General features: G+C 58.3%; 1 protein-coding gene and 1 non-coding gene across 4 annotated transcripts in view; both read left to right on the forward strand.

The window, feature by feature from the left end:
• DPP9 (dipeptidyl peptidase 9) overlaps window positions 1-27267 on the forward strand; it is a 38944-nt gene extending 11677 nt beyond the window's left edge. For 2 of the 3 annotated variants that reach the window (XM_045804330.2, XM_087867376.1), the window contains 18 exons: window positions 783-895; window positions 2087-2260; window positions 2342-2510; window positions 3259-3372; window positions 6127-6255; window positions 7375-7436; window positions 8360-8460; window positions 9723-9900; window positions 10070-10232; window positions 13429-13508; window positions 16302-16454; window positions 16928-17063; window positions 18732-18877; window positions 19823-19969; window positions 20999-21151; window positions 21873-22015; window positions 23468-23579; window positions 26207-27267. In XM_045804330.2, coding sequence (XP_045660286.1) covers window positions 783-895; window positions 2087-2260; window positions 2342-2510; window positions 3259-3372; window positions 6127-6255; window positions 7375-7436; window positions 8360-8460; window positions 9723-9900; window positions 10070-10232; window positions 13429-13508; window positions 16302-16454; window positions 16928-17063; window positions 18732-18877; window positions 19823-19969; window positions 20999-21151; window positions 21873-22015; window positions 23468-23579; window positions 26207-26299 — 2366 coding nt within the window. In that variant the 3' untranslated portion in view covers window positions 26300-27267. Of the gene's footprint in view, window positions 1-782; window positions 896-2086; window positions 2261-2341; window positions 2511-3258; window positions 3373-6126; window positions 6256-7374; window positions 7437-8359; window positions 8461-9722; window positions 9901-10069; window positions 10233-13428; window positions 13509-16301; window positions 16455-16927; window positions 17064-18731; window positions 18878-19822; window positions 19970-20998; window positions 21152-21269; window positions 21405-21872; window positions 22016-23467; window positions 23580-26206 lie in introns of those variants that run through there. The other variant, XM_045804329.2, reaches the window with a different exon arrangement.
• Window positions 12705-12810, forward strand: LOC123796852 (U6 spliceosomal RNA). Its single transcript, XR_006780824.1, has one exon. It is a non-coding gene; the product is annotated as a U6 spliceosomal RNA (small nuclear RNA).

Consider the following 27267-nt stretch of genomic DNA (forward strand, 5'->3'; position numbering starts at 1 on the left):
ATTTGCCACTAAGAATACCACAGCACCTTTGACAATAAGACACAGCCTGAGAGAGGGAGGAACGTGAGATGCGGTGACTTACTGCCGAAATAGGCCCACATCTCTCCGAGTGACACGTCTCGGGCATCGTGTGATGGACGTTGTTTCCTGCTCGCTGCATTCACACACAGTCCTTGCTAGGTAGCTCCTGTCCTCTTCTACGAGGTCAGGTTAGATCAGTGGGTGGCGTCTGGGGACGTCTGTGGTTGTCACCACTGAGGTGCTGCTGACATGGAGCGGGTGGGGGCTGGAGGGCCGCTCAGCGACCCCCAGAGAGCGCCAGCCCCGCATCCGTAGTGCTGACAGGAGAGGTGCTGGTCAGGTGCACGTTTCCCAGCTGCCTTGCATACGTTTGCACTTACTCTAACCCTGCGTTAGTTCTTGGCCTCTGCAGAAGCCTCTAACGGAGAAGGACGCCCGAGACCGAGCCTCGCCTGTGGAGAGGCGGGTTTCACTGGCCTCCCTTTTGTTCTCTTGCATGCTCTTCCTTCAGTAACTTCGGTCAAGGTACTCATGCAAACGTCGCAGAGGGAGGAAACCCTGTTACTGTTGCTAACGTACTTGCACCCAGGGTCGGAGCATCCGTGGGGAGGGGTGTGCCGCCAGGACACACCGGGAGGAAGAGGTCGAAGCGGAACCAGCCACAGGGAGCCAGGGTCTTGGCCGGAGATGGCCCTGGCCCAAGACCTCCTCCCTGTCCTGGGCAAGGTCCCCCATTTTGGTTTTTCTCTCTTCTCCCCAAGGGATGCCTTATGGCAGCCGCGAGAACTCCCTCCTCTACTCGGAGATTCCCAGGAAGGTCCGGAAAGAGGCCCTGCTGCTCCTGTCCTGGAAGCAGATGCTGGATCATTTCCAGGTGAGCCGCACAGTTGCAGGGCTCAAGCAGGAGCCGCCCTGGGCCCCACCCATGGGTGAGGGAGGCTGCACGCATTTCCGTGGGCCCTGGGCCTCCGAGCGGCCCCAGCCTGGCAGCTAGTGCAGAGCCTGTGGAGAGGGTGGGCCTCCCTCCTCCCCACTCTCCTCAAGCCCCAGAGTGGGCACTCTGATAAGAGCTCTTATCAGAAGCATCTCTTCCTTTTCGATGCCTCACCAAAGACTTGGAACCAACCCCGCAAGGCCCTTTAGTGGGGACTGGGCTAATAATTAACGTCATCCAAAGTCAGCTCACCCCAGAAGAAGATGCCTGGGGAGGGCCAAGGGTGCCTTTGTGTCTGTTGAGGTTGACTTCTTTCTGGTTGTAAAAGCAGTGTGACCGAATGGGGTTGTGTGTTGGTGGGGGCACATTCTGGATTTGTCCGTGCCGATATGACAGCTCTCGCTTCTGCCGTCCCTGGTAGGCCCCAAGCTGACCAGGCATGGGGTTCGTTGTGCTTTGGATTCTGCTTTTCGCAAATGCATTTCTGGCCGTTAACATTCCTTGCATCTCCACGTCGTGTTCCAAATTCTCCTCAGGGAGGCTGCGTGGTGTCCACGGTAGTCTGCCTGCCTAGATCCTGCACGGTTAGGTGTGTGGGTGGTCAGGTGGTCCTGAATTTGTCCTGCTCCCCCTATGCAGACAGCAGGAATGGTTGCCAGTGGGTGGGTTCACCGAAAGTTCTGGCTGGACGGGATGGTGATCAGGTCAAGAGGGAGGGGTCTGTGGGATTGGTGCTAGGGACCAGGAGATAGTACCCCTTGGGTGGCCCTCCATGCCGGTGGGTAGGGGAGAGCTCTGTCTGTCTTGGAGAGGCTCTGTGGACAGACGTGGGTGCGAGTAAGCCCAGAGATGGGTCAAGAGAGGAGGAAGTCTCCGGTGAGCCCAGAACCTGTCAGCCTGCCCTGTTCTCCCCAGCCTGCTGAGCACCCTCATGGCTTCCGGGCTTGGGCCTGCTCTGGCCCCCTGGGAGCTGCCCTGAACCGCTCCGCTCAGCAGAAGGTTCTCTCTGGCGTGGACTGCAGGCAGATTGGCAGACTCCTCCCAGGAATGCCCAGACCAGAGGATCCACACCCAGGGTGCCGGGGTCCCTGGCTGCACTGCTGACATGGCACCGTCCCCATGTGTCCCTAGGCCACACCCCACCATGGGGTCTACTCTCGGGAGGAGGAGCTCCTTCGGGAGCGGAAGCGCTTGGGGGTCTTCGGCATCACCTCCTACGACTTCCACAGCGAGAGCGGCCTCTTCCTCTTCCAGGCCAGCAACAGCCTCTTCCACTGTCGGGACGGGGGCAAGAATGGCTTCATGGTGAGCCCTGGTCACTGGCCGGGGTTGGGGTGGGGCCTGGGTTGCCTCCTGTCCCCCTGAGCCAGGCCTCTGTGTCCCCAGGTGTCCCCCATGAAGCCCCTGGAAATCAAGACCCAGTGCACTGGGCCCCGGATGGACCCCAAGATCTGCCCTGCCGACCCCACCTTCTTCTCCTTCATCAACAGCAATGACCTGTGGGTAGCCAACATTGAGACAGGCGAGGAGCGGCGGCTGACCTTCTGCCACAGAGGTGAGGCCAGGTGGGGGGCTGCGCTTCTGGCCCGGGGGCTGGGGGTGGAGACCTGCGGCACTCGTGTGGATAGCCGTCATGGCCACTGGCACAGCTCCTGGAGTGGCCCCCATTCCTGCTGCATTACCCCTGAGCCCCAAGCAGCTTTTTGGACCCTGCTGGCATGGTTCGCCCTCCCGTGTGGTCCTACCATGGCCCGCACCGGCCCCATAGGAAGCCCAGCTGCCTGGTTCGTGGCTTTCTCTATGGCAGTCGGCCACGGTGCCCTGTCTTCCCCACCAGGCGCTCGTTCTGCCTCTCTGCTCATGCGAGCCCTCCCACCTCTGCCCTCCTGTTTGACTCCGATCAGGCTCGGACCTCACGTGCTCCCTGGGTTTTCCCTCACCCCCTGCTCCCCAGAAGTGACCTCATCCTCCAGCATATGTGTGTGGAGCTCTGCCCCAGCCGTGGCCTGTGGTCACGTGGCCCTCATCCTGCCCCATAGCCCCTGCGTCCTCTCTCTAAACCAAAGCTGCTCAGCCCAGGCAGCTTGGACACTGGCCACGTCCAGAGACGTTGTTAGCTGTCATAGCTGGTTGAGGATGCTTCTGGCATCGAGTGGGCGGGGGCCAGGGATGCAGGTCAACCCCTCAGTGTGCCCGACGCCCTCACCCATAGGGTGTTCCGGCCTCGAGTGTCCGCAGTGCTCGGGGGCAAAGGCCTGCTCTGCACTGTGTTCCTCACCCCACCCGGCTCCCTCTCCGTCCAGGCTCACCCAGTGTCCTCGATGACCCCAGGTCTGCAGGCGTGGCCACCTTCGTCATCCAGGAAGAATTCGACCGCTTCACCGGCTACTGGTGGTGCCCTGCGGCCTCCTGGGAGGGTAGGCCTTTGCGCTTATAAAAGCACTTTCGCGCGCGGTCCTTTTATTACCAGAGCCACAGTCTACCTGCTTTTCTGCTCTTCGCTCTTTTCACTTAAACCTCGGCATCCTTTCTGTCAATACTCGTGTCCCAAGCCATTCAGGCTGCTGTTACCGGACCCCACAGCCCCGAGAGGCTGACCACCTTGGGATAGGATTTGACGTTTGAATTTGAGGGGCAGGAACCTTCAGTGCATTGCAGTCCGCACACAGGGCACTCTGGTGAGAGTAGCTGTCCCTGGGGCGTGGATGGACCACAGCTGGTTCAAATTAGTTGCACACGGACGGACACTTCGGTTGTTTCCAGATTTTGTTTTTGCTTTTGCTTTGTGTCATAAACAATGCCACAAGGAACATCTTTGTATATATATCCTGACCTTCTTGGAGTTCTCAGTGGTTCTTAACCAGGGACAGTTCTGTTCACAGGAGACACTGGGTGACGTCTGGGAACATTTGTCGTTGTCACGCCTGGGGGTACAGGTATTGAGTAGCGGAGCCAGAGCTGCTGCTCAGTGTCCAACTGTGGCCGGGTTGGCCCAGCTCACAAAGAATGATCTGGCCCCAAATGTCAGCAGCGCCGAGGATCAGAAGCCCTGCCATTGAGAAAGTTCCGGCTGTGAGAGAGCTGAGCTGAAGCTGCACATGGCTTCAGTCTCGATGGGGTTTGCCAGCAGCTTATGTAGGAAGCCGATCATGGGTCCTTCTGTATCTCTTTCTCTGCCCACGTACCGTGGGGCTGTCTCGTCCCTTCTGGTACTTAGTTAAGCAAGATACGTCTTCTAAGGGTGGGGGACTTGTTTCTGGCATATGTGCCGGTAGCGTCAGACCCTCTTGTCCTGCTAATTGATTTCTCCGTGGCCTTCAAGCCTCGGGGAGCTTCAGGGGGGCGCACGGCCATGACAGCTGTGCTTCCCGGGCGCCGGACCCCGGCCTGCGCCGTCAGAGCCCTGTCTGCCGTGCACTGCTGCCTCGAGTTCAGCTCACCTCGTCCTTAAATTGACTGAAAGGGAAGTCTTTACGGTCCTAACCATCAGCAGAAGCGAGACATTAAATGCTGTGTTGGAAAGCAGCCGGCAGCACACACTGACGTCGGCTCCCGGGAAAAGGAGGGGTCGCCCACCCAGAGAGGCACCTGAGGCGTGCGGATACTGCTGGGAGCCGGTCGGGCTCGCCAGTTACAGGGCAGGCCGCCGCGCCCTCTCCTTCCACCTGGCCCAGGGTCATCATGCGCCCCTGTAGTCTGTGCCTCTGGAACTAGGGCCCTGGGTCAGGTCATTCAGCCTGTGGCTCCCTGCGGGCCTGAAGCGTGAGACCACTTTATCCTGGTCCGTAAAACAGGGTCAGTGGCCAAGAGCAGGATGTCTCTCCCTCAGTGCTCTGGTCATCGGGACCGGATCCTTCTCTGCTGGGGGCCATCCGGGGCGGTGGGGGCTGTTGAGCAGCGTCCCTGACCTCTGCTTGATGTGTTACTCGAATTCTGACAACCACACAGAATGGCCCCTGGTTGAGATCCGCTGGCCTAGATGATCTCACAGGTCCTTTCTCTGCTATGCCGGCATGGCTGAAAAACCCCTTTAAGGAAGGCTTCCGAATGCCACAGCCACCCCCCACCTACTGTGGCCCTCTCCCAGACCCCACGGCCATGGTCACCTCCTGTGCTGTCCTGCATGGAGGAACAGGGCTTTTCTTAGACCACGGCAACCTAAGAGTGCCCACGTTTGAGGCCCAGGAATCCTCCATGTGGAATGCACGGGCACAGAAGTCCTAGGCACTGGTTTTGCGCGGCCAGTCTCAAACCACATGGCCTCAGGCCAGCCCCTCAGCCCCTCTGGTGTTCCACTGGGCAGGGCTGGGCTGCTGGTCCTGGAGCCATCCCTGGTCCATCCGTGGGGAGTTATAGGTTAGAGTACAGGAAACTGCAGAGACAGGGACCCTTTTCAGAAGCCTCGGAAGGAATGGCCCCGGGCTCCTTCCCCATGACGTCCGCCAGCCCCGCATTCCAGACTAAACTGTCACCACCCGGTGATTCATGCACTTCTCATAATGCTTTTTACCCTCAGCCTTGTTGAGCCGTCCCCCACGTGTTCCTCTGTGTGGGCCGCCAGAACAAAGCTCCACACGGATGGGGTGGCTCAACAGCAGGCATTTACTGTGCCAGTCCTGGAGGTGGGGAGTTTGAGGTCAGGGCGCCGGTTCCGCCCGAGGCCGCTCTCCTTTACGTGCACGACCTTGGCGTGCACATGGCTGTCTTCTCCCCGCATCCTCACATGCTTGTCCCTTTGCGTCTGTGTCCTCGTCTCTTGTCATAAGGTCACCAGTCACATTGGATCGGGGCCATTCTAATGACCTCATCTTAACTCTCTGAAGCCCTCTCCCCAAATTCAGCCCCATTCTGAGGTTCTGGGGGCTCCCAGCACAGGAGTTCAGTGAGGACGTAGTTCAGCCCGTAACACCCCGTAGGGCCACCTCCCATGCCATTCTGTGCTGGGACTAGCTCAGTTCTTATTCCCATTGTCAGGGTAAGGAAACGGGCCCTAGGGTGAGATGTGACAGGGTCGTGGTCTAGTAAGTAGCAGAGCTGGGGGTTCTAGCCCTGAGGCTCATGCTCTCGGGGCCCTGCCATGGTAGAGCGGAGTGCCCTGAGCATGCAGGAGAGGGATTGGTTGGCAGCAGGGACGCTTGGCACCCCCAGCAACGTCCCTTGCCCCCTCCCAGGTTCAGAAGGCTGCAAGACGCTCCGGATCCTGTATGAGGAAGTCGATGAGTCCGAGGTGGAGATCATCCACGTGCCCTCTCCTGCGCTAGAAGAAAGGAAGACAGACTCCTACCGGTACCCCAGGACAGGTGAGGGCGCAGGGCAGCGGTCTGGGCCTCACAGAGGAGGCATGCACCAGCTAGGATACCCCACAGGACCCAGAGAAGCCCACTGGGCTCGAGAACTATAGCAGGACCAGGGCCACGATGGGTGGTACCCACTCTCTGCCGCAGGGCCCAGGAGACGGTGGGGGGCGGGCAGGGGTGAGGGGGTACAGGCCCCATCCAAGGGCATGTCAGACACTTGTCACGTCGTGAGAACACAGACTCAAGTTTGCCCCATTTCTCAAGAGAGCAGAAATCCAGATTTCTCCAGGAAGCAGCCTGCTTCTTAAACATTCTTTGAATTATTTAAAAATACTTAGCGATTTGCACACAGTACACACGTGGGCCAGATTCAGCTTGGTTTTGACGTCCTTGGAAGCATGTGGTAAGCACCTGTTACATGCTGTGCCCGATTGAGCCTTCCAGTGATGTCTCCAACCCTTGGTGTAAGTGGGAAACGCCAGCTTCCCTCCCACCCCCTCCCACCGTGGGACCGACGGGAGAGCTGACACTCAGATGCGACCTGCCCAGGTGCTACAGCCGTGCATGCCAGAGTTGGGATTGACCGCAGAAATAGCTGGCACCTGACCCCAGCCCACTTCTGGAAAGTGCCATTTGGTCATCCCAACCAATCAGCCGCCTGCCTCCCGACAGCTCAAGACCCGGCTGAGTCATGTGGGACAGGTGGCCACCTTTCTGTGACCTTGATGGTTCTATTGTGGATGTGTCCTGTCTCTACCACCAGCTTTCAAGCTCTCTGAGGCAGGGAGGCGTGTTCCTTATGTTTGTGTCCCTGCACAACCTGTCTTCCCCTCCCTGGCACAGGGTCGTGTTCTTAAATGGTAAAGACGGTTATCACAGCACTGTCAGGAGCAAGGTCCAGGTCCAAAGTCAGAAAGGCCTGCTTGAGGGACTTTGTGCCTGGACCAGAGGGGTGACGACACACCCATGGAGAGACCTTTGGACACCTGGTCCCTTCCTCCCCCTCCCTCCCACACTGGCTTTGTCCTTTGCTGGGGCATCGCCCCATACTCCACCCCATACACCTGCTCTGAGCCCTCGTGGGCGACACCTGCTGGACTCACCTTCCTCTCATTTCTGCAGGCAGCAAGAATCCTAAGATCGCCTTGAAGCTGGCCGAGTTTCAGACTGATAGTCAGGGCAAGGTGAGAGTGGCCAGGGTGCCCAGGAGAAGCTTCTGGATGGAGGAGAGGAGGGGCTGGGGAGGTGCTGAAAACAGTGGACAGTTGGGCAGCATCAGCAGTCCACTTGCCCCCTTTCCAAGGGCAGGTGCTCTCCTTGGCCAACTGAACCCGAAAAGGCATTGCCTCAGTAGCCTCATCACTCTGAGCCTCAGTCTCAAAAATGAGCAGTGAACCCGGCCTCCCCTGCCTCTGCATGAGGAGGCGGTGCTGATGAGCACCTTTGAGCAGAAGGTCCCATAAAGGTTTCCAGAACAGAGAGCTCGTCGGGTAGTCGTCTGGGGGACTTGACCTCCGACCTGGCCATTCCCCCTCCCCAGCATTTGGGCAGATCCTCATATATAATTTCATTGGAACTGTCAGTGCTCCAGACACTTTTCTCTGTCACCTGGGGTCAGGACAAGTGTCCTCATCACCTGGGGAGCTCAGGACCCCACAGCCAGGAGGGCGAAAGAGGCTATGCCCGAGATGGATGCCAGGCCTCGGAAGGGAAACACCCACACGCCAGAGGTTCAAGCGCTTAGACAAGCTGAGGACACTCTTGTGCATTTTTGTCAGAATGACTTTTTGTGTGAGGTTTCAAAAAAAAAAAGCATAAGATACACTACTTTCATGATTTGGGGCTTAGGTCTTGGTTTTGGAATGATGAGGCCCTAACCAAACCCCTCCTTTATGAAAGGGGGACCACCCCTTTTTTTAGATTGGGGCCACCCTATTCCAGTACCACCTTAACTGATGACACTGGCAACCACCCTGTTTCCGAATCCAGCCCCATTCGGAGGCACCAGGCAGCGTGGGGGACACCGCGTCCGCTCCAGAAGCGCCCGTCTCCTCCTGGGCAGCGTGTGTTCAGGCTGGAGTGTGACCCGAGTCTGCTTTCCCTTTAGATCGTGGCGACGCAGGAAAAGGAGCTGGTGCAGCCCTTCAGTGCGCTCTTCCCCAAGGTGGAGTACATCGCCAGGGCCGGGTGGACCCGGGACGGCAAGTAGTGAGTGTCGCCGGCAGGACATGGAGGGCTCTCCTTGTCACGTGGTAACCCTCCTGCCACGGCGAGGACAGACCTCTCCAAATGGGGCCCCAGACTGCTGCCCACAGGCCGGATGCAGCCTGATACCCATGTTCGTTCAGCCCACGAGCCGAGAACAGCTTTTGTGTTTCCGATGATCAGGGTTAAACAAAAAAATCTAAAGGAGGAGAGTATTTCATCACACGTGAAAGTGATACCAACTCCACGTTTCAGTGCCCATAAAACCTGATTTATGGCCACACTCCTCTGTGTACGGATGGTCTGTTGCAGCTTTCACGCTACGTCGGCAGGACTGGCTGTTGCCAGAGAAACCGCAGGGCCCACAAAGCGGAGCTGTTCACCTGCTGGCCCTTTGATAGAGTGCTCCGCACGCGCGTCCCAGACACAGCCTGGATGGAGGCTCCGCGCGGCACTGTGGCCGCCCTCGCTGGTTTGGGCTCCGTGGTCTCGTTGTGCCGAGATCCAGCTTTCCCACCTACAGTATTGACAGGTCTCCCTTTCAGACATGTCCACTTACAGTTGGAAAAGATACAGAAACCGTTTTTTTTTTTTTCAGACACGTCCACTTACAGTTGGAAAAGATACAGAAAACTTTTTTTTTTTTCAGTTTTTTAAAATTTCTGTTCCAAAGCAGTTGTTTTGAGGATAGAACATAATGGCAAAGTAGCTCCCAAACAGGATTTTTTCTTTTTTTAAGTCATCTCTACACTAGCGTGGGGCTTGAACTCATGACCCTGAGACCAAGAGTCACACTCTTCACCGCCGACTGACCCGGTCAGGCGCCTCCACCAACCAACGGGATTGTTTTTTTAAGTTGATGTTTGCTTCCATCCCAAGTCCTTAAGGATTCATGTTGTTCAACAGAATAAACAATTTATATCCCCCAAAAATAAGGAAAGAACATTGTTCGTTCAGAACAAAACAGGAAGTAAAGAATCGTGTATGTGGCAGAAATTGCAAACATTTTTGAAATGCTCTAAGGTCTAATGACACGAGATGTTTCCAGAATAGTCAGGTTATAGAGTTCTGTCACCCCTCTGAGCTCCCCTGAGGGCATGTGCTGGCCAGGAAACCTTTGTGTGCTAGGGGCTTACTTGGTTAAGTGTTGGCAAAGGAAGAATGGTTCTGGTCCCACATAAGTTTGGGGAGGGAGGTGTCTGTCACCCGGCTTCCCCCCGCTGGGCCCTGAGGCCTTCGGCTTCTCTCTCCTCTTGCTCTCTCAGCGCCTGGGCTATGTTCCTGGATCGGCCCCAGCAGCGGCTCCAGCTCGTCCTGCTCCCTCCAGCCCTGTTCATCCCCACCACCGAGAATGAGGAGGAGCGGATGGCCTTCGCCAGAACAGTGCCCAGGAACGTCCAGCCGCACGTCGTGTATGAGGAGGTCACCGATGTGTGGATCAACGTAAGGGTGGAGAGCTGCTGGGTGTGCCCCCTACCTGGGCCCCCAAATCCCCAGCAGGGCGGGGCCAGGGAAGGTGGGAGTCCCCAGGGGGCTGGGTTTGTCCTCCACATGAGTCCAGCCACCTGCCAGAGCCCCACCTTCTGATGCCTCCTCTCTTCTTCCCGGACAGGTTCATGACATCTTCTATCCCTTCCCCCAATCAGAGGGAGAGGATGAGCTCTGCTTCATCCGTGCCAACGAGTGCAAGACTGGCTTCTGCCACTTGTACAAAGTCACCGCCATCTTAAAGCCCAGTGGCTACGACTGGAGTGAGCCTCTCAGCCCTGGGGAAGGTGAGCAAAGCCTGACTAACACCACCGCTCACCCAGTCGGCTGTCTGTGGTTCAGTGCGCTGCTTACTCACTGGCCCCGCCCTGTGACCAGTCCCATGAGGGAGGGGCAGGATGAGGAAAAAGCCAGCCTTTCCCAAACACCCTTCAGGGCCTGGCGGGGGTTCTTAGAGCCAACCGTTCGTTCGGTCAGTGGTATCTGTGTAGTACCGACTGTGCACCAGGCCCGTCTCACACCAGGGGTTGGCACACCATGGCCACAGATCAAATCCGGCCCACCACCTATTTTTGTAAATAAAGTTTTATTGGCACAGGGTCACGCTCATTCATTTACAGAGTGTCTGTGGCTGATTTCATGCCACGATGACAGAGTTGAGTAGTGTGATAGTAGTGTGACATGTATCTTGCAAAGCCGAAAATATTGGCTGTCTGGCCCTTTATAGGAAAAGTGCAACCCCTGCTCTAGGTGCCAGGGGTATAATTATAAAAAGAGAAAGAAAAATCCCTGCTCTTATGGAACTCTCTAGTGGAAGAGATGGGCAATAATTCAAAGACAAACGAGAGTAATGTGCATGGTAGCTAGAGAGTGAGGGGTCTTCTTTCTAGCATGGGAGGTCAGGGGACATCTTGGATAGCATGTTATGAAGCAGAGACCTGGAACAGGTGGCAGAGGCAACCCCACACATTCCAAGTTGAGGGCACAGCCTGTGCAAAGGTGCTGGGGGCAATAGCTGCCTGGCATGTTGGAAGAGCAGCGAGGAAGCCCTTGTGGCTTGAGCAGAGTGAGGGGGAGAGACAGAGGAGGGGAGGACAGAGAGAGGATGGGGCAGGTCGTGTGGGGCGTTGGGGGCTTGGGCTTTTACCATTGATCTTATATCAGTTTAAAGCTATTCCTAGGGTTGCTGTGTGGAATACAGCCTGAGGGGCAAGGAAAGGTGACAGGGATGGGTCATGGCAGCATGCTGGGCTAACGCAGGTGGATTTGATTCTGGTTGAACTTCGACCTCCGAGTCACCATGGTGTGCTGGTGGATTGGATATAGGGTCTGAGAGAGAAAGGAAAGGCACAATTGCCTGGAGGGTTTTTCGAGGGTCAGTGTGAGACAGAAATACTCTGGGAGGGACAGTTTGAGGAGAGAAACGTCCAGTTGGGGTTTGGACGTGTTCATATTGCAGTGCCCGGTAGTGGCTATGCTGCGTGGGCAGGTCCGTGTGCTCGGAGTTCCAAGGAGCAGAATGCATCTGCAGTGGGCTGTGGGTGTCCTCTCTCAGCCTCGGGACAGGTCTGGGCAGGGAAGCAGTGTGGGCTGAGAGCCACCCCAGGGCCCCTCAAGCTCTCCCCGCCAGTGCTGTAGATCCCAAGCCAGCTTGTCCTCAGTGGGGGTGTCCCAGGCTCTGTGGGGCTGAGCAGTGCCCCTGACCCCTCACCCACTCAGTGCCAGGGGCACGCATGATTGTTAAAGCCCCAAATGTCCCCAGACGTGGCCCAGTATCCCCTGGCGCAACCCCAGGGGAGCCCCACAGTTCAGAGGCAGCCCACAAACAAGCCTGAGGCAGTGCCACATGGGGCATGGAGACCGGAGAGTGCAAGGTGTCTGGGGGAGCCAAGCCAGGAGTCAGGAACAGGCAAACCACAAGCTGATTGGGGTCGAGTAAGATGGGGACAGAGGAGTGACTGCTGTCTTGGGGTTGTCACTGCTGTCACCTGGGGTGTAACGCAGTCAGCACAGGCTGGCTAGGCCATCTCTAAGGGGAGTTTTCTGTGGCTGTCTGGTGTTGTGCCTTCTTGTTTGTCTGTCTGTCTGACTTAGCCACCACCACCTAATCTCACCTTGGGAGACCTCACTTGGCGCATTGCGCATCCTCATTCCAGCCTCTGGTGGTCGCTGGGTGGAGCTCGCAGCGGGTGCCCCTCGGGGCCCTCCGGCCTCTGTGGTGGGCACACCAGGTTTCCCATCCATGCTGCGTGGGCCCACCTGCACTCCCAGCTCGCACTTACCGTCATGTGGCTGAGGCCTCGTAGGCGGCAGTTGGACGGTCGAAAAGGCGAGACCTTGGTCACTTTGGACCAAAAGGCATGAGTTCCTTAAAGGCACCATCAGTGGGGCTGGGGAAGAAGGAGGAGGGTCAGGAGCCTGGAGGACCAGCAAGAAGTGGGGACGGCACTGGCAGGAGCGGTGTGTCCAGGCCACGCGAGGTGTCCTTCGCAGCAGAGGACTCGAGAGAGAGAGGGCCGAGTGGGCGGGGGTGGCAGCCCCCCCACTGAGAAGTGCGGGCTTGCACCCGGAAGGCTGAGGGGACGTGGCTGCAAGGGGGGAGTGCGTGGCCAGCTAGCCTCTGGGCGCACCGGCTCCTCCCATGGGCAGGAGAACGGAGCAGAGGCAGGGCTCTTCACGCTGGCCGCGTGCAGTTGTGCTCCCCACCCTGCTCCTTCTGTAGGCGCCACCGAGAACGGCACCAGTAAGAGTTCGGATGAGTGCTCTTCTCAGCAGCACACACACTAGGACTGGAACGATACGGAGAAGGTTAGCGTGGCCTCTGTCAAGGATGACGTGCAAAGTCGCGAAGCATTCTGTGTTTAAAAAAAAAAATCTGAATGAGCAACCGGTCGGCCGTGTCCAGCCTCTGTGGGAGTGAGGGACACAGGAGGCGCCTCCCTCACAGATCCCAGCTGTGCCCAGAACGGAACACTCACAGACTGTCTCAGTAAATTTGTAATACGTGCCAGCAGGCATCCTGTAGTTATTTACCTGGCGGAAATTCAAAAGTAAGATCTGCCCCCCAAAAAACCTGAAAAATCTGTCATAAGGACTCAGCCGCGGCTTTGCTCAGCCAATGCATTCTAACCCAGATCTGGTTCTCTAGAATCCGAAAACGTGCTGAGAGGTCACAGGGCGCGAGCCCGGAAGTTGACGGTTTGGCCTCTGCAGGGTTCTAAGATCGGTGCTTCCAGTACAAACACCGCTGTCTGGTTTTCCCTGGGAGTTGCTGGAACCTGCGCACAGCCCCCGTGGCCAGTGTGGTGGGTCCCTGCTCCGTCCTGTGTCTGAGGCTCAGCCAGCTCGCTCTCATCTCCCACCTGGCCCAGCTTGCACGGAGCTCTGTGACAAGTTCACTCAGGTGGAATTGGCCTCAGGGCCTTTGAGTCCCCCTCATGGCTGCCTGGGGCCCCCTTCACCTCTTCCTTTCCTTACTTCCAGATGAATTTAAATGCCCCATCAAGGAGGAGATCGCGCTGACTAGCGGTGAATGGGAGGTTTTGGCAAGGCACGGCTCCAAGGTACCAGAATCTCTTTGCAACCCTCCCCACCCGCCCTGCACGCACGCTTATGTGCACACACATGCCCAGATACTTGTGTACGCTCGCTGCAGCTTCCCTGCAGACCCCATGTGCCCGTGGCTTTTCTCTTCCCTCCTGGCTGCGCCTTCCTCCTGCTCTGCTCCACTCAGCTTCGTCCACTGCTTCAGCGTACCCAGGGCCACAGGGCTCTGGTTCTGGCCAGCTGCAGACAACCCCAGTCTGGGAGGGGGGGTGCTGCTCTGTGCACCTGTTGCATTCTGTGAGCCTTCTCCTGCTCCATGAAACCATCTCTCCCTGGGAGAGCAGTTTATGGGACACTTGGCCTACTGTGGGATTGTCCTGCAGCTTCCAAGCAGGGCCTGCCCTGACATCTGTCCCTGGGAGGTTTGGGGACAAAGATGCAGCTGCAGAGACAAGTGGTGTACCTTCCACTCACCCAAATGCACCATCATAAAAATGTGGCAAGACTTGCCTCTGACCAAAGCTTCTTCACCAGGGTCCAGTTCTACAAAGTTCCAAATTTTATGGAGAGAGCTCTTAATCAGACTTCCTGGTCCCTGTCTCACACCAGCATAAATGTCTCCTGGACCAAAGACAGACGTTAGAGATGTTAGCACGTGTGCGTGCATCACAGAGCTGTTCATGCAATGGGAAATAGTGGTCAATACACACTTGAGTGAGCCCGCGAGGAGGGACCTTGGTAGGTCCAGTTGGCACAGATACGGGTGCTGATAGCGTAACCAGCCTGACGGAATGCCTTGTCACTGCCTTGGAAGGATGTTCCTGTGAGTTGTTGGAACAGAAGCAAGGTGTAAGCTTTTACATTCACCTCCTGTTTGTGAGGCCAGTCAGAGGGTCGGGTACCAAAAGGTTAAAGTTTGCCTCTTCGTTTGCTCTGCTGTGGTTGATTTTTGCTAAGAGGCGCCCCTGGGCTCCCAGCCTAGCCCTGCCCCTAAGTAGCTGGGTGCTCACGCTCCCGTTCCCCATCTGTAAAACGCGACCGTCAGGGAGCTCTGATCTGCTCCTCTTTACGGCAGGGTCTCTTCCCCTCAGCACTGCCCATATCAGGGCGCCCCGGGCACTGTGGGGCATCAGCAGCCTCCTCAGCCCCACCCACCCCAGGTGTGACAACCACAGATGTCCCCGGGAGGGCGAGGGGGCAGGACTGCCCTGAGCCCCCAGCATAGCGTCTGGTGTACCTGCCAGCCAGAATTCTCCCCTTTCTCCACCACTGTGGGCCTTGCGGCGTTTGCATGCCTGGGTTTTTACCCAGATGTTAAAAAGCCACAGCAACATTTTATTTCATTTTATTTTTATTTTTATTTTTATTCTTAACTGAAGTCTCATTGACAGCACAGCAGCATGTTAAAAGTTACAAAGGAAAAGACTGGCCTCTCACATCCCCTCCGGAGGCTGTATGTGCCTTTTTTGGGGACCCCGGGGGTCCAGGTGCCTGGGGGCGGCTCCTCCATGTGTGCATCTTCTCACGTGGTCCTGGTGACAAGACTAGCAAGGGACTGCCTGTGGCTGGGGGTTTTCCAGCGACATTCTCTGTTTCTAGAAAACCTGCATTTATTTTAAAAGGATGGCAACAAAGGATACATCACACTGAACCGTTCTAAGTAACCCCACATTAGGGATCCCCTCACTCCTCACCCCACCGGGCTCCCGAAGCCTCATCCCCTCGGAAGTGGCCAACTGCAGTGAAAACCCCAGCAGAGCATTTCTGTGTGCACACATCTGTATAGGACTTTGGGTTTTTTGTTTTGTTCTCTAAAGATTTGTTTATTTACTTAAGTCATTTCTGCACCCAGCATGGGGCTCGAACCCACAACCCCAAGATCAAGAGTTGCATGCTCCTCCAGCTGAGCCAGGAGGCACCCCTCCATAGGACATTATTTTAGGGGATTTGGAGGGGCTGGGTTTTGGTTTTGGTTTTGGTTTTTTTTAGAAAATACGGCTTTATGTAGCCACAGAGAAGTGTGCCCTAATTTTGAAACCGATCTTTTTGGACATTCAAGCCATCGCCTTTTTTTAAATATTAAGAACACAGCGTGTTTGTCCTACTTGAAGTCAGCCCTCGAGCGAAGCCCTCAGGAGCAGTTCCTGGAGCTTAATGCTGCATCAGAGAACACGCTTTCTTTAAGTGTTTTACCTCCACGTTGCCATTTTGGCCCCAGACAGTGGCTCTTCTGACCCCCAGAGCAGGGTTCCTTCCTGTTCTTCCTGAGGTCTCATCACCTGAACATCACACTGGGGTCTGATGGGGTTCACCCAGGAAGCAGGTGCCGCCTCTTAGCCCTGAGGACCTGGGTCAGAGGGGTGGGCCGACCCCTTGGGGACCAGGGCTGGGGGCTCATGGGCCCTTGGGCACAGGCTAGCCCCTCCCTCAGCCTCTGTCCCGGGCACTGTGCCCTCTGCTCCGCACTCACAGCTCTGGGCATGCCCAGAAGGGGCTGTCTGGGGTTGGCGTTCCGATTTCAAGTCCTACCAGGGGACATGTGGTGAGCTCAGCTAGATCAGACCCCCACCAGGTCTGAGAGGCGCTTCTCTCCCAGCTAGCTCTCCTCCAGCTGGCGGGCTAAAGCCAGCGGGGAGGGAACAAATGTCCTGGCCACAGAACTCTGGGCGTTCCCTGTGGGGGTGAGGAGAAGGGCGTAGGTCCCTCTGCTGGACGTCAGCGCTGTCCCCCAGCTACCATGGGAGCAAAGGCATGGGAAGTCCAAGGCCCGGCCTGGGGCTGCTTCACGAGGAGCCCCTGTGCCCCCACAGATCTGGGTCAATGAGGCGACGAAGCTGGTGTACTTCCAAGGTACGAAGGACACGCCCCTGGAGCACCACCTCTATGTGGTCAGCTACGAGTCAGCGGGCGAGATCGTGCGCCTCACCACACCCGGCTTCTCCCACAGCTGCTCCATGAGCCAGGTGGGCACTCCCTCGATGGGCCTGATGGCACCGTTCTGGCACCCACTCTTAGCCTGTCAGAATGTTCTAGAATGTCAGGCAGTGAACGTGCCCAGGGCTACTTCAGTCCAGGGCAGGCATTTGGTAGCAGCCTGTGGGCCGTAGAACCAGCAACTTGAGCAGGCTGTGGCATCAGAAGGATCTGGGTATGACCCTGGGTCGGTCAGTCCACTGGGGTGGGGGTGGGGTGGGGGCAGGTCCCTGGCCAGGGGACAGATTCCTCTTGGCCTCAGTCTGCTTATCTGAGAAATGGGGGTGACGGTAATAGCATCAACCTGAGGTGAGTGGAAGAGTGTTGAAGTTTAAACAAGTGACCACACGGGGCAAAGACAATAAATGGGTTGGCGGGTGATGGGGGCAGGGGGCGCCAAAGCAGACTGGGAGGTCGGGAAGCACATGCGTCATGCGTGCTCAGTGCCCCGTCCTGCCTACAGAACTTCGACATGTTCATCAGCCACTACAGCAGCGTGGGCACCCCACCCTGCGTTCACGTCTATAAGCTGAGCGGCCCCGACGACGACCCTCTGCACAAGCAGCCCCACTTCTGGGCCAGCATGATGGAGGCGGCCAGTGAGTAGCCCCACATCCCTGGGACCTTGACCAAGCCTCCCCCCCACCCAACAATCCCTGGGAGCCTCGGCTTGCCTATCTGTAAAATGGGATGCGGCCCTGTGAAATAACACCGGTGAGAGGGGGCTGTTCTGGCAGCTTCGAGGCAGCAGTGGTCCAAGGGCCCCGAGAGCTCATCACTGAGCATTATCAGTGGCCCTACCTGTCCTATGGGCCCTGCCACCTGGGCCAGTCTCTAATTTCTGCGCAGCGGTTAAGAACAACATGGCACAGAGCACAGATGCTGTTTGTGGCCAGTTGCCAGACATGGGGAGTCCCTGTGTGGGGCGTCCTCATACTTGGGCGGCTGTCTCCAAGGGCATCTGCGCAGGGCACAGATCTTGATGCCTTTTTGTGGAAGGAGCTGGGGGGTCGGGCATGAGCGCAGTCTCAGGGAACAGGAGGTAACTTGCCAGTTTGTCCAGGAGCCTGAAGGGTAGCCAGGACTCTGCTTAGGTGATCCCAGATTGCATTGCTGGCTGCAGAATCGTAGGCAAGTCAGTCAGTCTCCCTCAAATGTGTCCTTCTCTATGAAACAGTCCCACGGCAGGCGCTCCATAGGATGACAGCCGAACAGTCCGGACAGCACCTAGCACACGGGAATCATGCACTAAAAAGGACGCCCTTCCCAGACCCCAGATTTGCCACTTGGCTAGATTTCCAGAACATTCTAGGAAATAAGAATCCCTGGCGTTTGTAGGGTGTTTTGTGGGCTGGAAAGCATCTTGTTACATCATCACCCTCTGGGACCCAGTAGAAGTCTCCAGCCAATAGCTCACTCAGTCTGTGACTTTCCCCAGATCACCGCTGGACCTGACAGCAGGAACCCTGGGCCCAGTGTTGCAGATGAAACTGAGGGAAGGGTGGGTCTTACCAAGACACCCAGCCCAGCAAGGGGGACAGCAGTGAGAAGTCCCAGGTCCTGGTGCCCAGCCCCGGGCTTGCAGGCAGGTGGACTGAGGCACCCTGTCTGGAAATTCCCAGTCTGGCCAGGTTTGTAGCCCACCTTCATGAAAAGTGGGCAGACACAGCCTACGCGCCAAGCCTGACCACTCCCGGTCATTAGGGGTTGTCTATGGCCACACTGGGGCCACAACAGTCAAGCCATGTAGTTAAGACACAGGGACAAAAGTACTCACCGTCTGACCCTTTACAGAAAGCATCTGCTGACTCCCAACCTCTGTGACAATTGGCTTATTTTCTTTTTAAATTGACTTCCTCTATTTATCTAAACAAACTTTCAAGGTAATCTTAAAGAAAGGTGTTTGCCTCATTGTCATGATTGGAAAACCAGTGTCGCTTGTCAGAAATAAAGGTGAAAATCAGTGAGAAGCAGACAATGGCACTGGCCGTTACTCAAATCCCAGAGGCGTGGCCACCCCCATAGGAGATCAGATCAGCAAGTGTCGGGGGGCTGCCGGGACCGCAGCCTGCCATGCACACACTCGTGGGACCAGAGTCCTCCGCTGCCCTTGGATCCTGATTTAAACTCTCAGGAAGCACAGAAGACAGGGTGCCTCCCGTCCAGCCTCCACAGCTGAGGGCCGGGCAGTGGAACACGGGTTTCAGCCAGATGGGCTTCCCTGGCACGCTCCAGCCCGAAAAGCCACAGCCGCTCTGTCTGTGCAGGCTGCCCCCCGGACTACGTGCCCCCGGAAATCTTCCATTTCCACACGCGCTCAGACGTGCGGCTCTACGGCATGCTCTACAAGCCCCACGCTGTGCAGCCAGGGAAGAAGCACCCCACTGTCCTCTTTGTGTATGGAGGCCCCCAGGTAGGTGCCAGCCCTGCGCCCCACACCCCCGTCCTTCCTGCCAGGACTTGGGTGCCAGCCAGGCCAGAAGAAGGGTTCGTGCAAGGGGGCCCCAACCCCGCTGACCACACAGGGTTCTTGGGGGCCCTTGCTTCCCTGCCTCTGGGTCCTGTACACCCCACCCTCTCCGACAACTCCCTTCGCTTTTCACCTGCTGATGCTCCCTTGTCCCTCTGGGAAACCCTCCTAACCCCCAGGTGTCTGTCTGGCCCACCTGCCCAGCAGTGACCCACTGCCACCCCTGGTCACCTACTTGGGGACAGAGGTGGCCATGAGCCCTGGGCCTAGTTCTCTAAGAAGGGGACAAGATGGGTCCAGGCAGGCAGATTGGCATTTGGGTTCATCTAAGATGGCAGTTTCTCACCTGGGGATATTCTGTCCCCCAGGGAACACTTGGTGATGTCCAGGGACATTTGTAGTCATCACAGCTGTGGTGGGAGCCTGGGACAGTCAACACCCTGCAGTATCTGACATGACCCCCCCCCCCCAGCGGAGACTGATAAGGCTCCAAACATCAGTAGAGGCAAAGTGAAGAACTAGTTTAAATCAAGTTACTCCAAGAACACCACCAGTTTTTGTCTGTTTTCAGAGAAAACTGCAGGTAGAAAGGAGACAGAATGTGGCTGAAAAAATCAGGGAGTAATTCCAGGGAAGGGCCGCGGCAGAGGCCCTGGCTGAGGAGGGAGCCCGCCCTAAGCACAGCCTGGTGCAGAGTGGGCCCCTGCCTGACCTTCTACTCCCCCGTGGCTAGACCCCTTCCAGGATCATCCACAGCCTTCACAGTAAAGTGCAGGAGCTTTGATGAGGCTGTAAGACCCCCGGCCCTGTCCCTCCCTGGTATCTCACACTGGATTCCTCACCACTCACCCTAAAGCTCCGTGTCCCCTCCTTGCTCTCCCCTCACAGGTGCAGCTGGTGAATAACTCCTTCAAAGGAATCAAGTATTTGCGGCTCAACACGCTGGCGTCCCTGGGCTACGCCGTGGTCGTGATCGATGGCAGGGGCTCATGTCAGCGAGGGCTCCGGTTCGAAGGGGCCCTGAAAAACCAAATGGTAACATCTCTTTACAGTTTCTCTGGGTCTTCTCTGTGTGGTGGGGGGAGCCCTGGGCTTGGGGGCAGCTCTGGAACACCTCCTCAAGGGCCGTCCTGGCCAGGATGCCGGGCATAAATAGGGCAGCCTTTTGGAACCGAGGAGAGTGTCCACTTTGATTCTCTGCTCTGAGCCACAACCCATGGGGAGACAGGTATCCACACATCCCACCTGGTGCCTGAGACCCCGATGAGTGAAACATTTCAGTATAGGCCCCGTCAGCAGGAAGTCCCAATGGCTGGAACAGACAGGGACTGGTGGTTGTAGAAGTGGTGGTAGTGGTGGTGGTGGTGAGCATGGAGACGATGGTGATGATGGGAATGATGGTGGTGGCGGTGGTGAGCATGGAGACGACGATGATGGTGGTGATGGAGGAGGGCGATGGTGGTGGCAGTGAGCATGGAGACGATGGTGGTGGTGGTGGAGGGCGATGGTGGTGGCAGTGGTGAGCATGGAGACGGTGGTGATGGTGGTGATGGAGGAGGGCGATGGTGGTGGCAGTAAGCATGGAGACGATGGTGGTGGTGGTGGAGGGCAATGGTGGTGGCGGTGGTGAGCATGGAGACGGTGGTGGAGGGCGGTGATAGTGGTGAGGATGGTGGTGGTAGTGATGAGGATAATGACGGTGATGACACCCGCTGTTCATCAAGCCTTAGCATGGGCCAGGCCTCTGAGTGCAGGACACTGACTACCTCGTTTCCCCCTCACACCCACTCTAAAGTGGTCCTGTTCATGCTGATGTCCTATTTTAGGGATGGGGAAACAGGTCCAGAAGAGGGGATATGGCTTTCTCCGAGTCAGCCAGGAGGTGGCAGGGCGGGTTTGGTGCCGGGCCTGTCTGACCACCACCCCCAAGAGCAGGTTGGAACAGGGTCTGGAGAGAGGGGTAGCTTCCAGAGAGCTGCTTCTGGTCCACGAGGGACGGAGGTGGGACAGCGGGGTGCACACACGGAAGGAGGCCTCTGAGAGGTGCCCGGCCTCATTCCTCAGGGCCAGGTGGAGATCGAGGACCAGGTGGAGGGCTTGCAGTTTGTGGCCGAGAAGTACGGCTTCATCGACCTGAGCCGAGTTGCCATCCACGGGTGGTCTTACGGAGGCTTCCTCTCGCTTATGGGGCTGATCCATAAGCCCCAAGTGTTCAAGGTGGGTCCCACCCCGTCCCCGCCCCTGTTTGCGGGCACCCGCCTGTGCCCCTCAGAGCCCGCCCCCCCGGAGAGGCATCTCGGCAGGGGCCTTGCCACGTGGCTGTTTCTCCCCGCAGCAGCCCCATGGGGCCGAGCCCCCCTCCTCATTGCCCGCCACTGCTGACCCCAGGATGGCATCCGGCTGCACAAAACCCCGCCAGCAGCTCTCTGTGGGAGGCTGAGCCCGGGACCCCGGCCTCGGATGGGCAGAGGTGGGGCATGGTGTGAAGAGCGTCGGGGGAGGGGCCCCCAGGCCGGCGGCACTGTCAGGGCACCGCGGGGCGGCGATGAGGAGGAGGAGGCAGGAAGGCAATGGGACCAGGGAGGGGCCGATCCTGGCCTGAACGCACTCGTTCAGCTCACCCGCCCTCCCTCAACAACGCACGATCCACGGGGGACACACGGTCTGAGGGCCCCTCCCCTGCCAGCCCCCGTGTGCATGCCCGCTCCTCACGTCCTTCGGGGGAGGCCCCGGGACAGCCGGCAGGCAAGTGAGGGCTCCTGAGACCTGACCCGTGTGTCTCTCTCTCCTCTTCTGTCCTCTCCTCTCCCCTCCTCTCCTCTCCCCTCCTCTCCTCTCCCCTTCTCTCCTCTCCTCCTCTCCTTCTGCTTCTCCCTCTCCCTCTCTCTCTGTCTCTGTCTGTCTCCCTGACCCCCGCTCTGTCCACTGTGGCCCTCAGGTGGCCATCGCGGGCGCCCCGGTCACGGTCTGGATGGCCTACGACACAGGGTACACTGAGCGCTACATGGATGTCCCGGAGAACAACCAGCTCGGCTACGAGGCGGGTTCTGTAGCTCTGCACGTGGAGAAGCTCCCCAATGAGTAAGGCCCCCACCCACCCCAGCCTTCTGGGTCGTCGAGGCCCCCATTTCTCTCCTGCCACCCCTCCCTGGCCTGTCTGTGAGGCTGGGCGTCCACGGCACCTCCCGAATGTGCGACTCCCTCTCTGCGGCCACCTTGCACCCCCTTGAGGCCTTCCCTTCTCACTGCTCCTCACGGAAGCAGGCCGGCACCCAGGGTGCTCTTGGAGGGAGGAGGCCTTGGCCCTGCCCTCAGAATGATGGAAGGAAGGCTCTAGAGTCACGCTGCTTTGCACACGCAGGCCTCCCTCCCTCCCCAAGCACGTGTCCAGCTGTGGGGCCATCAGTTGGTCTTGAACCTCATCAGCCTCTGTTTTGTGGGATTTGACATGCAGTGGTCGGGTCTCAGGTCCGCATGGTTGTGACATCCGGGGCTGTGGGACCAGCTTAGACATACCCCCTGGGCCCACGCCTTTCTTGCTGGACTCTCAATGCAGGCTGGCCCCGCCTGGGCCCCTCTCCTGGTGAGGCTGCTCTCCGTGGTCTGGAGTGTGGCGGGGGCTCCTTGGGGATGCCTGGGGACAGCCACGCTCGAAACCCAGTGCTCTGGGCCTGTGCCGTCCAGTACGGGAGCCAGGAGCCATATGTGGCCCCTCAATTTCAGTTCATGTTGAGCTGCTGACAGAATAACCACATTGAGACAGACACAGACTGTGTGGTGGTTATCAGGGGCTGGGGGAGACTGCTAATGGCAGGGAGCTCTGCTGGAACTGCATAGACATGGCGGTCCACAACATTGTGAATCCACCAGAAGCCCCTGAATCATTCAGTTTAAAATGAGGGTTTTTTTTTTTTAAGGTTATGTGAATTTCACCTCAACAAATTATTTTTAAAAAACAAACTTTTAGGGGTGCCTGGGTGGTTCAGTCGGTGAAGTGTCCGACTCTTGATTTCAGGTCAGGTCATGATTCTCAGGGTCATGGGATTGAGCCCCGCGTGGGGCTCCGCACTGGGCATAGAGCCTACTCAAGACTCTCTCCCTTCCCCTCTTCCCCTCCCCGGCGTGTGCACTCTCTCTTGAAAAAAAACACTTAATTCTTAAAAACTACAATTCCTAAGCCACTCTTCCCACATTTTAAGTGCTCAGTAGCCACATGTGGTGGTGATGCTGATGACTTCATTGGGTGGGGCAGGTCTAGAACATTCCATCATCCCACAGGGCCACGGGGCAGCACTGCTCTAGAAGCTTCCCTGGAGCTCAGGGCGTACCACGCACAGCGCGCCCACACGCTGCTCCCCCCCTTGCCTGCAAGGAAGTGAGGGAGGCTCCAGACCTGCTTGTGGCAACCCCGGCTTTCAGGCTTTCGGTTCCGCCGCCGCGGGCTGCTGAGCTGCTGCTCAGTCCTGGCTGCCGCTGGGGCTGGGCGGGAGCAGAGGGTCCCACCTCAGACCCTCACCCAGCCTTGTCTTCCAGGCCCAATCGCCTGCTCATCCTGCACGGCTTCCTGGATGAGAATGTGCACTTTTTCCACACAAACTTCCTCGTCTCCCAGCTGATCCGAGCCGGAAAACCTTACCAGCTCCAGGTGGGTGGCGCTTCCCCAGGAGCCCGCAGGGTGGGCGGGTGGAGTCATCTGCCGCTGCACTGGCCCCAAGGCAGGGCTCCCCCCACCAGCTGCGTCCACCCCTCCCCAGCGCCCCCCCCCCGGGTCCCCACATCCAGTCAGCAATCATGTACTGATCACTGGTAGTGCCCTCAAGGCCGGGCACACTGAGGGGACAGGCCAGCACCCCCACCCCAGCTCAGCCTGGTGGAAGGAGGTCAGTGTTAGGGAAATTATCATGCCCACACCATTTTACTTTAAACCAAGAAATTTGCCTCGAAGGAACGGTGCAGGGCGCTGACAGCATCTCAGGGTGACTGGGATCAGAGAAGAGTTCCCTAGGAGGTGACATTTAAGGATGCTGGAGAGTAGGGGGGGGTACCCAGCTCAGCCCAGGTGTGGGAGGCCAGGGGTTAGACACCAGGCACAGGAAAGTGTCGGAGACAGCAGCCTGGGACAGGAGACCAGAGTGGATGGAGTAAGCGGGAAGGGAGTTGGGGGCCAAGGTGTGGTGATGGGCGGGGCCCCCTGGGCACCGCCTCGGGCGAGGGGTGGGGCGTTGGGCAAGGGGCGTGGCTTCTGCCATAAGGGGGCGGTCTTGTCAGTGAGAAGTGGGGCCTTGGTGATGAGCCAGTCTTCGAAGAGGGGCAGGGGTTGGAGGTGAGGGGTGGGGCGTTGGCGGCGAAGGGCAGGGCTTCAGCGGTGGGGGCGTGGCTGGGGTGAGGGGCGGGGCCTCGGCAGGATTTCCTTCAACGTGTGAGGTGTCTGGGCCCACCTCCCTTGAGACCCCCTCTAGACAGGGGCCCACGGGAGCCAGTGGGATGTGAGCCATAGTCAGTCGTCCTAGCAAGAAGGGGGCCGGCTAAGCGAGAGAGGCGAGAGGGGCAGATTTTATCACGTGCTGCCACCCTCAGTGTTTCTGCCTCGCAGAAGTCTGCACTGGCTCTGTCCTCAGGGGGGCGCCATGTTGCCATTCAACAGATGGAGAAACTGAGGGTCGCAGGGCAGGAGGGACAGGCCTCGGGAACCTGTGGCTGGGCACGCCTTTCCAGACAGGGCAGGAGGGAGACCCCCAGCCGCACATGCTCCTCCCAAATAGGCAGCGGCAGCTGCAGATCAGCGTGAGGCGGGGCAGGATGGAACCTCACACCTCCGTGAAATCCTGCTCGCCGGTGGCCTTAGGCAGTAGGTCCATTAACCTCAGGCCTTTCCTGTTCCTCTGGGAAATGGGCAGGATAACTCCTGCCTGCCAGGGAGGCTTCGAGGGCCAAATGGCTTCTCTTGGGAGAGCATTTAGCCCACAGGGTGGGCCGGGAGTCCTGTGCCCCTGCCTCCCTATGAGAAGTTGGAGGTGAGATGAGACACTGCTTTGGGGGTGGGAGCAGGGCAGCGTGTGAGGGAGGTGGGGCGGACCCCACCTTTTGTTTCAGGCACCCTGGAACGGATGGACTGGGAGGCTGGTGGTCCCGGGTCCTCCTTGTTCACACATCACACTTGTTGTAGAGGAGAAAGTAACCAGGCAGCCAGACCCAGGGTGGTGTGAAAGGTCTGTCCCAGGCAGTGCTGGTGCCCAAAGTGGGTAGGAGTGAGGTCTGGGGGGCTGCAGGGCAGGAGATGGGGTCTTGATGCCAGACTGGCAAGTCCTTGCAGAGTTCTGAGGCGGGACAGTATGATTAGACTTGTGCTTCATCCAGGGATGGCGGAGAGACCTCTGGGCATTTGGATGTATTCTAGAGTAGTGAACTGGGGCAGTGGCCATGTCCCTCGCTGGCAGGGAGAGGTGAGGAATGGGTCCCCTGGCCCTGGTACCAGCCGGCTCCACCCAGCTTGGGACTACAGTGGGGTACTTTGGGAGAGTGTGGAGCAGGTTTCAAGCCTGTCCCACGAGCCCCGAGGATCTCTCTGAGACCTGCTAGGGTGCCAGAACCCTCATTTCATGGTCAGAGGCAACACCTAAGCTCCTGTGACGGTCACGCAAGGGCCTGGACGTCAGCTCAGCCAGGTCTCAGGGACTGGGTGATTCCTTGGGTGTGGCCCTTGGCACGGACAAGTCACTGCTCCTGTCTGGGGATAACGCCCCCTCCGAGCCTGGGGTGGGAGGCCTGTCATGGGAGCCATGGCACGTGCAGTCCTAACGTGGCCTTTTGGTCAAATGCAAGTGCCTCCAGTGAACTGTACCACACATCCCGAAGATGTGATGCGCCGCCCCCTCCCCTGAGGTGCGTTCATTGCACCTCCCCAGGTTTGGGGGACAGCTCCTAGCTTGGGGATAGAGAGGCAGTCTCTCGAATGTGCCATTCTGAATGTGCATGTGCTCTGTGTTTGAGAGACTAGCTTGGCCAGACCCCGAAAAGACCTGGAGAGGTCCAGATTCTTCATCCGGTTTTGGAGGCGGGTGGCTGCGGTCAGGAAGGGTGTCACTTGCCCAGAGTGCACAGCAAGCCGGTCAGGGGCAGAGGGGGTTTGGAACCCAGGTCCATCAGTCCAGGGTGCCTGCTCCCCCCAGGAGGCGCCCTGAGCTGGGGGGGGGAGGGGCAGGATGCCGGCCGGCGATCGGCTGGGGGCAGGGTCCCTCTGTGTCACCAGCCCTGCCTTCTCTGTCTACCCAGATCTACCCCAACGAGAGACACAGTATCCGCTGCCCCGAGTCCGGCGAGCACTATGAAGTCACGCTGCTGCACTTTCTACAGGAATACCTCTGAGCCCCCGCCGTGGGGGGCCTGCACATTCAGAGCACAAGTGGCTTCGCCGCCCCCGCCGCCACTGGGGGAACAGGCGGGAGGGCCCGAGTGGCCCCCGCAGACCCCGGCGCCTCCTCCCACCGCCCCCGCTGGACAGACCACCCCCGGCCCCCGAGCCTCCGGCTTCGCTGCCCCCACGCCTTTTCTCGTTTTTGTAATGCTCCTGGGTTTTTTGCCTGCTGCTTCTCGGTTGCCAGGACGGAGAGACGAGGCCCACATCCAAGAGGCACTTCCTCAAGCCATCCCCTCCCCTCACGTTGTCCGGGAGCTGGAGCCTCCGCTCCAGCTGGCGGGGGGGGGGGGGCGGGGGGCGCGGTGCCGAGGACCCTGGGCGGCCCGGGCCTCCGCGCCCGGGCCCGCCCCGCAGCGCACCGGCAGCACGGAAGCATGCGTTTGCCTTTCCTTCCAGACCCGCCCGCTTCAGAGTGTGTTTTTTTAGGGGGCGTTTTTGATGATTATTTAAGAGACAAAGCGAAGGGTGCCTAAACCTAGAATGGGGTCCGCCGCCGGGCCGCGGAGTTCCACCCAGCCAGCACCCGGGGCGTGGGCGGGGGGCGGGGGGGCTTCTTCTGAGCCCGCGGGGCCGTGGTGCGCCGCGGGCCGCGAGCCTCCCGCCCTCCCCGGAGCTCTCAGGCCGGCTCTGAAGCGCGCGTGCGGCCCCGCTCTCCGCCCGGCAGACTCGGGGCTCCCGCCTTGCGAGTGGACCCTTCCCCGCCTCAGGGTTACCCTTACTCCTTCCTCTTCCTCCCTGCCAAGCGTTCTGCCGGCGGCGGGCAAAAAGAAAAACAAGCAAAAACAAAACAAAACACCCCACCAGAAACGAACCACCTCTACATATTATGGAAAGAAAATATTTTTGTCGATTCTTATTCTTTTATAATTATGCGTGTAAGAAGTGGACTCAGTAAACGATTCCAGATGGAAGCGCA

This window comes from Ursus americanus, chromosome 14 (assembly GCF_024610735.1).
Source record: "Ursus americanus isolate L20-20 chromosome 14, mUrsAme1.1.p, whole genome shotgun sequence".
In the NCBI taxonomy this organism is placed as follows: Eukaryota; Metazoa; Chordata; class Mammalia; order Carnivora; family Ursidae; genus Ursus; species Ursus americanus.